Source organism: Phaenicophaeus curvirostris, chromosome 1 (assembly GCF_032191515.1).
Source record: "Phaenicophaeus curvirostris isolate KB17595 chromosome 1, BPBGC_Pcur_1.0, whole genome shotgun sequence".
Classification (NCBI taxonomy): Eukaryota; Metazoa; Chordata; class Aves; order Cuculiformes; family Cuculidae; genus Phaenicophaeus; species Phaenicophaeus curvirostris.
This window is the reverse complement of record NC_091392.1, coordinates 29,710,579-29,723,659: the sequence shown is the minus strand read 5'-3', so window position 1 is coordinate 29,723,659 and position 13,081 is coordinate 29,710,579. Positions and strand designations below refer to the sequence as shown.

General features: G+C 35.9%; 1 protein-coding gene across 4 annotated transcripts in view; it reads right to left on the bottom strand.

The window, feature by feature from the left end:
* PNPLA8 (patatin like phospholipase domain containing 8) overlaps positions 1 to 13,081 on the bottom strand; it is a 40,275-nt gene that overhangs the window by 8,535 nt on the left and 18,659 nt on the right. For all 4 annotated transcript variants that reach the window (XM_069851412.1, XM_069851401.1, XM_069851431.1 and 1 more), the window contains exon 8: positions 12,257 to 12,451. In XM_069851412.1, the coding sequence (XP_069707513.1) occupies positions 12,257 to 12,451 (195 nt within the window). The remainder of the gene's footprint in view (positions 1 to 12,256; positions 12,452 to 13,081) is intronic.

The window sequence follows — 13,081 nt, the reverse complement described above, 5'->3', positions numbered from 1 at the left end:
CAGTCTTCTGCCACAGGGTTTCCAGGCAATCAGCTCAATTGTTGTTTCGTTTAATATTTTACCATCGAATTCCCAAGTGAACTAAAGGAAATGTTTTTTTTTCATATGGATTTTTCAAAAAAATTCCTAATGCAATTGTAACCATATTTGCAGGTCCTACTGTTGATCAGCCAGAAATCTAAAGCTGTAGCAAATATTTTCTGTAAGTATTCTGATGGTTGCAAAATAGTCTGGGAAGGCTCACTCATTATTTAACTATCAGATGAAAAATTACTTAAAGCAGAAAAAATCCAACTTTTGTAGGCATATGCTCTAATGAAAACTCTCTAGTGAAAACACCCTGCTTGCCCAGTTCTAGGGATAAAGAAAGGACTGGTTAAACATTATGAAATGGATGGGGGCAAATTCTACAATCAAAAGGAAAACACATTGGGAAGTCTCAACAAAAGCAAATGCTCCAGACTACTTGGGAACCTGGTAGTACAGAACCTTCTGAAAAATCTTGCCCCATTTAAATAATTATGGTGAATGAGTGTTAAGTCACCACTCAGACGTTGAAAAAAATTAGTTTGAACCCTACTTTGCCATGGGCAGTTGTTTCTAACAGGTTCAGAACATGCTGTTCATGTGTAGGCTATCACTGCATTTCCTAATTTTGTCATACTCACGTTGTTGCCTTGTAATTGTTCTGTGTAACATCCTGTGTTCCACTTAAATGATGCTAAGTTTTGTGAAGAAAATAATGTAGCACTGGGTGAAGGATCTGATATTTGGAAGCTGAGTTTGTTGGCTCCATAGTAACCATTTCACCTCACTGCCTATGCAGACATGCTTTGCATTCTAGTTCACTTTTACAGACTTTCTCTGTTGTTTACTTTCATTGTCTTTGTGAAAAAAGTAGAGACAGAATCAGTACAAAGCTGTCACAGGCTGGGACAAGACAAGCTGAGATTCTGAAAGGCCTTCTGAAAAGGATTTTTCAAATTATATGTTTAAAGTCAACATAAAGATAGTAAATATACAGATTAAGGATAGGGCTTCTTGCTTCAAATGAGGAGTTTGAAGAATAGTTGCACTACTACAAGTAGTTATGTCTTTGAAAAATTAAAATAACTACTCTAAAAATATTTACTGTAGTTTCTATATGTAAAATGGGTACGCCTTGAATAACCACTGTAAAATCAGCTAAATAAATTTATTTAAGTATTTTAGCAAAAAATCTCCTCAGACTAGAAGTCAGGAATGAGAAACAAAAGAGTTCTTGATGATCTAATACAGATAACCAAGATTCACATCCTGACCTAGTCCTCTCATTGCACAGGACACACGCTGCCATTATCAGAATGTTAGCATATCCACATATAAAGCTTTAAAGCTTGCTCAAACATCACTGGGCTACCAAATTACCATTTTTAATACATGCTTTTGAAAAAGGAGTATATATGTTCAGACTTAACTGTGCGATAAAGTAGCCCCTATGGTGCTCAGTACAAACATACTATTCTCAATACAAAGGTTACATAGTTATCCAGTTCTTTTAAATATATATGTAAATATGTACACTAACTATGACTCTCCTCTTGCAAGTAATCAGTCTGGTCAAAGTACTAGTGAGGATGAAATTGCTGAAGAGGGGCTCTCAGCAAGCACAGGAAATCTTTCTGTCCCTGCACAAACTATTTTGATCCCATAAAAAATATAATGTTTTATGCACATGAAACAGTACAGAATGAGAACTGTTTCCTCCATCTTGGTGATGGCAATGGGTGCCGCTGCCAATATTTCTAACAAAGCTCTCAAATATATGCTGCATTAGAATAATACGTTTTAGTTTCATTCCAGTGGTGGGCCTGATCCACTTATCTGCATGAAAGATGAATAAGGAATAATTAAATGAATTATATATTTTTTTATAAAGCATACAATACTTTCATTTATTTCTTTATACAAAAATTTCATGCGATGTATTTAGGGAGATTCACACTTCCTTCATAATAATGCTAATAGGGATGTTATTGGGTCAGCTACTTACAATTTATAATGTATTTTGCACTATCCTGATTCCCAGAGGCCTTAATTGGTGACAGATATTAATGCAATCCTCCTATACACCAAATTTCTAACGATTTCAGAATGAACTGATGCTGTTACTTAAGGAGAGGCAAAGATGCTCCTTTGAATTCCTCAAAGGAACATCTGCTCATTACTTTCTCCAAATTAGCACCTTCCTTCAGACACTATTAACAAACACTCTAGAACTGTGACACGTGTGCACTAAAAAAGGGACTCCCCTTTAACTGGCTAATGAAAAAATTCTTTAGAAAATTTTTGTACAGAAAATGAAAATTAAACACATTTGTGTTTATATTTCTGAATGATGCAATTATTAACATTTCCATTACTGCTGTCTTCGACAGTTTAAAAGTTATACAAGCTACATTTGGACATCAGCTGCAAAAAGTGAACATTTTACACCGAGATCACATTATGTAAAGTAAAAAAAAAGCTTACTGAAAAGCTTCCTTTTTGGTACCACTGTTCTCCCATACAGTATTTATGATTTTTTCCTAAAAATTAGCAACACCATAATACACTGTTTGCATACGCACAGATGATATGTTAGATGCTTCCAAGAGCTATCAATACTATTGATATTAAAAGCTAAACATTTCATAAAACATTTTACATTACTTTACCCTACGTTAGCCATGTTCACTCTTGACATTTCTTTGGAATGAATGGCTGGCTGAGGGAGACTGCTAGGTGATTATCTTAAATTATTAACCTATCCAGACAAGTCATTCATTCACAGAAATTGACTAGTTGCTCTGAAGACATTACTGAATTAATGTTTTTATGTCAGATACAGAAAATGTACAGGGGAAGATTTGCTAAATATTAACAAACATCAGGAAAGAAAGAACTATTGAGCAATAAAATATATTGTCATTAAAAGCACAAGCTGTGCACTGCAGATTTAGTTACATGAATTCTGTAATGAACAACAGGCCACATCATCAAAACGGCATTTTTATTGTCATTCCCAAATGATAAATTGCCTGTAACACTACCTGCAAAGATCATAGCACACAACCTAAGAGAGAAAGCTGGCCTGCGGCTGAATCCAGACTGGCCCGAGCTTGGGTTTCCCATAGGATGTTTGTGGAGCACAAGCAATGTTCAAGAGCACATAAAAAACCCAAACAAACCCAAATCAACCAACCAAAAACCAACCAGAAAGCCCTCAACAGATTTGAATAAAATGCTCTGGATTCAGGTGACACTAGGGGGCTCAAGTCTGGAAGGTTTGTCCTCTCTGGCAACATTAAACTTAGTAAGGATGTAAAATCCCTATTTGCTATGACAAGATGCATCAGACTACTGAGAAAGCTCTAGTAATTACACAAAAGAATGACAATACTATAAACCTCCACAAGTGAGCAAGAAATCCCAGTTACAGAGAAATGGTAAGACTTGTGAAAGCTGACCATGTTAGATTTTCAGAATTTCAAAATTCTTCACATTGTTTCCTAAGCTAACAATGTAAATATTCTTAATACTCAATATATTTTTACATAACCCCCCGATTGTTATTTATGTTACTTATATTAATTTTGCTAACTAATTGGTCTATGCTTTTAGGTGTCAGTTTACAAAGTAATAGCAAAATAACAGGAAAATCAATACGCTTTTTGAAAAAAAATATGAGAGAGTAAGAAGACTTAGCAGTTATCCATAGTTCAGTACTTTCATAAATCCTCTATATTGAGTAGTATTCCATATTCCAATGGCAGATAAAAATTGAAATGGAAGTTTTTAGATGAAGAAAATCTGGATTTACAAAGCACCTTAACTACCAGACCACTAGAAGTGATGAAAGAGACTACAGATCACAAAGAACTAGCTAATTGGATGGGACAACAGTCTACACTGAACAGGGAACTCTTTGGCAGGGACTGTTTTCTATCAGAGCTACTCTGATAGAAAACTCTGATAGCAGCTGGTTTGGGGTTAATCATTTCTATTATTTTCTCAAAAGAATGCAACTGCTAATGAAATCTGTTACTACAAAGTTAGAGGCTTTGCAAATACAAAGGCCTTACTGTAAATACAGAACGATTCTAAGGTCTAAGGAAACCTAAAGGAGATGACATACAGCCAATCGAAGTGCTCATAAGCCAAAACCATGCTTTTCAGAACTAAGTTGGAATCTGTCTTGGGTTTGCATGTCAAGGTTTTGGTGGCAGGGGAACTACAGGGGTGGGTTCTGTGAAAAGCTACTAGAAAGATTCCCCCATGTCTGACAGAGACAATGTCAGCTGGCTCCAAGATGGACCCAGCACTAGTCAAGGCTCAGTCCATTGGCAACAGTGGTAGTGCCACTGGGATAAGAGATTTAAGAAGTGGAAAGTTACTGCGCACCACACCAATTGGAGCTGGAGAGAGGAGTGAGAATATGAGAAACAGTCCACATTGCAGCAGGTTTGCTGGCAGGACTTGTGACACTATGGGGGACCCACACTGGAGAAGTCTGCTCCTGTAGGACTGCATTCCATGGAAGGGACCCATGCTGGAACAGTTCATGAAGAACTGCAGTCTATGGGAAGGACTCACATTGGAGAAGCTCATGGAGGACTGTCTCCCATACGGTGGACCCCACACTGGAACAGGGGAGGAGTGTGAGGAGTCCTTTCCCTGAGGATGAATGAACAGCAGAGACAACTTGTGATGAACTAACCACACTCCCCATGCCCCATCCCCCTGTGCTGCTGGTGGAAGGAGGCATAAAAAAATCAGGAGTAAAGTTAAGCCCAGAAAGAAGGGAGGGGTAGGGAAATGTGTTTTAAGGTTTATTGTTTATTTTTTATTTCTCATTGTACAACTCTGATTTGATGCAGAAAAACTGATTCAAGTTATTACCAAAGTCAAATTTGGTTTGCCCACAATGGTAATTGCTGGGTAATCTCTCCCTATCCTTATCTCAACCCATAAGCCTTTTGTTTTATTTTCTCTCCCTTATTTAACTGAGGAGGAAAATGACAGAGCAGCTTTGGTAGACACCTAGCATCCAGGCAAGATCAACCCACCACAGAATCTGACCAACCATGGAAAAGATCTGGGTAGAGCACTATTACAGACTTATTTAAGCCACCTATATATGAAGCAGCTGTTGAAAAGACAACTAACTTCAAGCTGTACGTTCCTCTGAAAAAGGAAATACATTAACAGTTAAGACATCATCTAGGGTAGTGCCAGCCTGATCACATTAACTCCTCTGAATTTTACTTCTAATTTAGAAATGCTAATTTTCAGCCTGGTATATCATTCAACTTTGCACAATATGTCTCAGGTCATGCCAAAAAACACTGAATAGTCCAGTTTCATCAAAAATTACTCCAACTGCAGCAGGTGCAATGAAAGATCATTAGGATGATCAAGAGAACACAGAGCCTATTTTGCAAGATTAAGTCTGACTGGCATATTTAGACTAGCAAAATTAAAAAAGGATGTAAGTGCTTTCTATATACACATCAGAAGGGTAAATACTACAGAAGAAAAGCTAATTAAACTAGAGAACAGCACTGGCAGAGGGACAATTTGTATCCATTAGCTAAACTTAAGAGTGAAAATGAGAAATTTCGTGGCCAGGAGAAAAATGAAGAATTGTCTTCTTAAAATAACCTTCTACAATAGCAGCAACAGCAAAGACAGCTTTACGTGTCTACGAACTACAGTGTATGATGTGGTTGTTGACCATGACAGAAGCCTGAATTTGACCTGAAGGAAACTGCTTCATTTCTGTACTTCCTTATCTTTTTCCTCTAAGGAAATGCCAGCTGAAATAATTCCAAATTACATAGCCAAAAATAAAAACTATATCTACTACTAAAAGCAGCAATGTAAATATACCACCAGTAAAATAAACATTGCTAGGTGAAGAATCTTTGAAAAGACTGCCAACTGATTTGAGATTTGCAAAGTTATCACTATCTATTGGAAAAGAAGCTCAGCTCTGTACAGGGTTTAGACATTGTGCCCTATTTGACTAACGGAAATGCACTGGGTATTGAACTAATTGACCTTATGCACATTTTGTATACATTGTAAAAATTATTCCTATCACGCAGTAATAAGGCCTGTATCCATGACGAGAAGAGGGCAGTTTCCTAAACTACAATACACAAGGCAAATTAGAGGCTGGATGGTAGCCAACAAAGCATGAAGTGATTGTTCACATCAAGCACCAGAGCACTCTATATCACAAACAAGCTTTTCTTAAGGGAAGAGGTAACAGTATATCAACAGTCCCATTACATTCTTAGGCTTTTACTTGCAATGAAGGTCACAATGCTATAGCACAGGAAAATACGGTGTCATTCAAGTCAGTATTAGACAGATACGCAACATGGGAAAATACAAATTACAAGCTATCAAGAACTGTTGTTCTTTTTAATCTAAGAAAATGTGGTCACTAACATCAGAACTTCAGAGCAGCAACCTAGATTGTACAGAAATTACTGAATTGACTTGGTTCTTAACTTTTCACTATACCAGCTTCCTCTGATTTTGCAAGATTTGTTTGATAGCAAGAATAAGCTAGTAAACAGCGTCGCTAAAGATCTATGGACTCAGAAGTCTAAGCAAAAAAGGAGTTAAATGTAATACAGCTCATTTGAGAGTAATGTTTGGATTTTTTCAAATAAACACTCTGAAAATTACATTAGCAAAGCATCACTGAATCACTGGAGATAACTTGGATGCTCTATAATTTTTAAATGCCTAAATAAAACATACTCTCAATTTCATTTCACTAAACAAATCTTCCAATAACACCTCACTTAGCAAGTCCCTGTAGAGAATCTTGCAAGCGGGCTGCTCTGCAGAAGACTTCTCGTGCAGTAACTACAGCAACTTCGCGAAGGCTAATGAATTGCACCATGCACGTCCACCTTAAGAGCTGCTAACCAAAACTCTAGAATCTGTAAGAGAAAAAGAAACACACATATCCATGTAGCTAACATGTCACAATAAATTTCCTCTTCCTTAAACAGTAGGTGACATTGCCTCCAAGGCTGTAGGAAACTGTGTATGGCAACAAGTAGGCAGAGAAACAAAGAAATATTTGTTTCTATCATTGTGAGAACAAGATACACCTATTAAACCACAGTCTGTATAAGCTCTGGTGCATACTGATCACTGTGGCATATCCTAAGAATGAAAAGAACTTCAATGTGACCTATATTCTATGTCTTCTTAGAGCCTGGGAAGCACCCTTGAATCTAATTTTAAAAGCTACCGTGTAAAACCAATTAGGGTAGGATCCACTATGTGAACCACTTTTGAAGGCCTCTCCTGTAACAAGCTACAAAGATGAAATGGCTTTGCAGATTTACTGCCTAATAAAAGGAAAGGAAAAGCTCAGAAAATATGAAGAACGCGTGTATTATCTTTTCTTAATGAAGGTGAGACTTGAACTCTTAGTTATGTCCAATTATTGTGCTATATATTTATTTTATTTTTCAGGTTGTAACTACTGTTACACCTGCATTATTAATAGTCCACTATCAGATTAGCTGCCTGTTTAACCAGCTTTCTATCCGTTCCTGCTCAAAGAAAATATGATTATCTCAACGCTACTGTAAGTCAACAATAGCATTTTAATAAATGGAATTGTAATACAGCAATGAAATCATGGGAAGCTATCACAAAAGGCAATCAAGTCCTTTGTATTAAATTGAGTACATTCTATTTTGAGGAAAAAAAAATCTGTGGCTTTGTTAAACTCACTACCATCACCACCACCACCACACAGACACACACAATCCCTGCTGCCCTTTTAATTAATCCTACGGGACAGAGTTTTTACTATAAAACCGAGAAAATGAAGTGTGCATAATGATTTTGTTAAATCTTAAATTGCTCTTTTAATTAATTGGTAATTTCCTCAGCCTACTGTATTGTCTACTAAAGCGACATAATTATTGAGTACCCCACATGCTCTTCACACCACATAAAAAGAAGAAAGAAGCAGAGGAATAGATATAAGAAACAGCAGCCTTCATAGGAAGTAGAAAAAAAAAAATAAGTGACTTGTAACAGGACTGGGGAGAGGTTAAGAACCCTCTGTGCTTCATTTTAAAATAAAAAAAGGCTGACATGTGGCAATACAGCTTCTATATTGTAACATTATGACTTGGTTCTCTTGACTTGCACCCTTTCTGGAGAAGCATGTTACAGGGATTAAATCCCTTTGAATGTTAATGTGTTCCTCTTTTGAACCACAAAGAATATTAATCCTCTTCCCCTCATCTATGAACAGCTGTGCTGGTTTTTTCCTACTTGACAGGGTGGAACCAGATAGCACTGCACGATTGACCTGATTGTAAATATTGCTATTTGGTTTTGAACTGCTTTATGTTTTGCAGAAATTTAACAAGCCTGGCATCAGGTTATCTGCAGCATAAATAAATACAGGTGCTCAGGCACCTAGGAACCATTTTCGAAGCAATTACATAGAAATAGCAATTTAAAATCCCCTCAAACATTCACAGTGACTGGCACGGGAAGTCAGACCAGAATGTTCTCAGAGAAAGGGATGCATGTGCGTACACAAATACACATGCATATATAAATATATAGATTATGGAAAAGTGAGTGTTAAAATGAGCAGCTACAGTTCGGTTCAGGCATGATTCCAGCATATATGATTAGAGTCATACATAAAATCTACAAATTAATCTCAACCCTACCCATAACTCTTATTCAACTACTTCACACAGTTTGTGAGAAGACTCCAATTTCAACAGAAGCTAGGCAGCATAAGAGAAGAAAATGCAGGTTGACCATAAAGCAAATCCACTAAATTGCCATTATCAAAATAAATATTTTCACACATTTGAAGACTCTTGAGTCAGGTCAACTAAGTACTTTTCATTCAGATGCAAATGTAAAACTGACTGATAAGGTAATGCAAAACCTGGTCTAGACACATAATTCTTTAGAGTCCTAAACTTCAAAGCCAGAAAACAAATCTTATTACATTTACTATTCTGAATTTTCAGACATTTTACAATCTTTTCACATTTTGACTGTTTCTGTTCTTTGACTTATTTAGAAATATCAACACTACAGAAGTAGATTATAAGTAGATTACATATAAGTTAATAAGAAGCTAGCATAGTTTATGTTCAGAAAAGGTATTAAGATGATTAATTAATGGAAGTTTCCAATTCATTTAAAAAATTCGCAAGACACCATCTTTCTGATACTGCACAAAATATTGAAGCCTTTGGCATATTATTATTTACAATTAATGTGTACTGCGCTGAAGCACTTGTCAAAAATCATGGTACTGTCCGAATGTCTGAATAATGTTATGCTTCATTTATTTCTGTAGCTCAAAGCCTGTAGGACAGTGTACAGGCTTAAAGTGGTAAGACAGAAAAGAGCAAATATTTCCATATAAACTACAATTGTTACTATCATCCTGGCCAAGGAATCCAACATGACAATTGCAGTGCACTTCTAGAATAAAAATACTGAACAAAAACCCACTCATACTGATGATATGAGCTATAACTTGGGATTAAGTTATTAACATACTTTAAAAACATTCACAAAACTATTTTAAACAGAGATGATTGCATTTAGCATTCTATTTATTTAAAAACATCTTTATGTATATGTATTCTTTTCAATTCATCTTACTTTAATAGAGATAAAACTCTTGATTGCCTTGCATTTTCCACTGAGGTATCATTGCCAAGAATAAAGGTAACTGTCTGTTACATGCACAGAGGCTCTTACCCCAGGGTTAAAACAAGGTAATTCAAAGTAGCTTCAGTGTGCAGTGGTGGATTTATAATCCAAGACAGAAATCTATAAGACGACAGTTATGCAGCATTTGCCAGGTAACACCTTGCTAGCCGTCCGTCCATAAAAAAACAGCACATCCCCCACAAAATATATAATTATGGAACTGGAGATGTAGTAAGAAAAGCGTAATCCGAGGAAATAAAAGCATGAACGACATGGAGGATGACAACCTTTTCTAAAAGAAGAAGTATTTAAATACTACGTCGGTGTAAAAGAGAGATTCTTGAATTATTAGAAAGTTTAAGTCAAAAATCTAGCATCTAGTTCTACTACAATAAACAGTTTCAGTACTGGAAACACATTAGTTCTTTACGGTTTATAAAGGTGAACTATAACATAAGCCCTTGCTTCCTAGTAATTAACATATGTCAATTAGAAAAGGTTGGTGAGTTTGTGACAGTATTGGTAAGTTCATATGGAAGGGCTTTGTCCAAAGACTCTGGAGTAAGGAAAAATTAACTAGGCTTCGTTGTAGCTCTGTGTCCAAGAATAATGGATTTGATCTCTAGTAACACTAACCATGCATTTTCTCGTCCAGTAAATTGGATTTAGAAGTGAATATAGACAAAAAGAATACCCACCTTACTGCATTTAAAACAAGTCTGGCAATTCAGAAATGATTTTAAGACAAATAGTTGTCTAGGAGTTAAAAATCATGTTGTCTATTTAGCTATCCTTCATACAGAAGCAAAGACAGATTTTGCTGTACTCTCAATTCAAGGAAAGGGGGTGGGAAGGTGAGAGGAGGAAGAAAAGTGCTTCACATAGCTTAACACTGACCCATTCAAGCAGTTAAGGAACAGCTTGGAACAGCTCCAAAGACTAAAGCAGCTCCCTTTCCAGTTTCGCTTGGCCAGATGGAAGATAAGCACGTTTCAGGATTTCAAGCAGTGCTCAGGCTTGGAATATCTGATGCATTACTCTATTTTTTAGCTCCAAAACAAGCAAAGTAGTATTTGATTAAAATGCTTTCAGGGTAGCAAGATTTACCATATGGGGGAAGCTCAGGGAGATGGGGAGAAAGGAGGGCAGAAGACCCTTAACGACGAGAAACAGAATAAAATGGAAGAACTCTCAGTTTGGTTGATGTAGTAGCACCATCTTGTCTTCCATGGGAGCCCCTCCCCTTCAGCCTCCTGATTTATGTAAAGCTTTTATATAGCTGAATATAATGATTCCATCTCCTCATAAATATTAATTCAAAACGTGGAAATATTCTGGGTGTTTTCAGATTAAATTCTAGCTCTGTATCAATGCTTCTGTCCATTACCTCTTATTCTAATGAATTTTCCTATATTTAATCTTGTACACCTCATTTATCTGTTAGTCTTTAAACTTCAGTATTACTTACGCACATTACAATTACACAGCTTTTTATTGAACACCATAAGAAATTCTGTATGTGATTGAGGTACGCCCTATTACTGAAAGTATGCTATTATTGCTTTCTAGTAGTTTAACACTAATGCCATCATATGAATAAATATGATGGGAATGTAATAGATGCTTTCTTTAAATTTAAACTGATAGAATCCTACGCTGTCCTTGTTAGGCGTCTCTGGTTCAGTCAGTCTTTGTAGACGTTTCTACCACAGACATGCATAAAATTTTTAAAAATAAACACTAATAGTTTTAAATTAATACGTACTGTAAAATGGATTCTTTTAAAACTCAGAACTGTAAAATAAAGGGGTACTGGAGGACAAGAACACAATGGTTAGAAAACTACTGCAGAAATTAATTTGTCTTGCTCTTTACTACTCAGGGTCACCAACAGAAGCTGTAATACAACAAAATTGCATACACTGTTGATAGGAGACATTGCTTTATTCTCAAGGAAATTTCTTTTGCAGTTGTCCTCTGAGTTTAATGCCATGGCATCTCTTATTCTTTTTACTAGCTCAGAACCAGGGTAGAGCTTAATAAGCCATCAGTGGAAGGCATTAAAAGCAGAATATAAACTGAAGTTATGCACTAATAAAAGGAACACTAAAATGCATAACTTTTTTTTTTCCACACTTTACAGTATTGTTAGATTTTAAGTGACACCATCTGTTTAGTGAAGTAATGCTCAATGAAATACCACTTGTAAGCAGGAACTCAAAGGCAATTTACAACTCATAAGGTTTCCTTCTAGGCACAGAAGAATGGAACAGCAGAAGAGTTTGCATTGCATCAAGAAGACTAAGATAAAACTCCTACCCTTTAAGGTTGTACAAGGGCTATACAAGCTAAAAAATTCCTTTCTCACCCCTGCACCTCCTAGTTTTCCTTTCTGCTACCAACTTATTTGCTTAGCTCTGAATCAGAAATTCAGAAAACTTTTTTTCTCAGGTATAATATTGGAAAATATTTACTAAAGGAGAAGATTTCAACTTACCTGATGAAGATCGTTGCCCAAAACATACTCCTGGAAGTAACCTGGTGCCGCAGATGATGCTCTAATGGCCTGCCACAGTTTATACTGACAGCCTCCAATATAATGAGACTTAACACCAGGAAAGTGATTGTAGTTTCTAAAAACAAATGCTTTCAGTGGTGTTCCTCTGTTTACAATGGTGCTTACTGCAGCTACCTAGTGAGTTAGGAGGAACAAAGACAATTACACATGATTGTAATAATAATACAATAATGGCAGCTTCTCACAATATAAAATTCAATTTAGAAATAAAATACATTTCTGGAATCCAATGTAGTTCATTATTTACTTTTAGTAATGTCTATCTACATTTTTAAAAGAAGAAAAAAAAAAAAAAAACAGACCCACCAAACACTACACAAACCCAAATTCCCTAAACAAAACACTATTTCTAACCTGAAATTAATTGTTTCCACTGGCTACTCTGTTTCTACCAATATCTATTCATTGATATTTAAACAAAAATCTGGTGTCATCTATGCAATTTTAAAATGTTTTGCCTTTATGAATAGTACTTCATTCTCAGAAGCGTGTAACCAGCAACGCAACAATTCCATTAAACCAATCAGTTAATTCAAGAAAATGATTGCAATAATGTGAGGTAAAGGATTGCAGGAAGAATATCCCCCAAAGAAAAAAAAAATAACAAAAGAAACAAACATAAATCTTTCAAGTTTTTTTCTAAGAGTACAGAAATGCCAATAACAAAAATCACCCAGGTAAATCTAAGTGAAAAGCCAAATTGCCATTTCTATTAAACAAAATATATGACTACAAAAAATTACA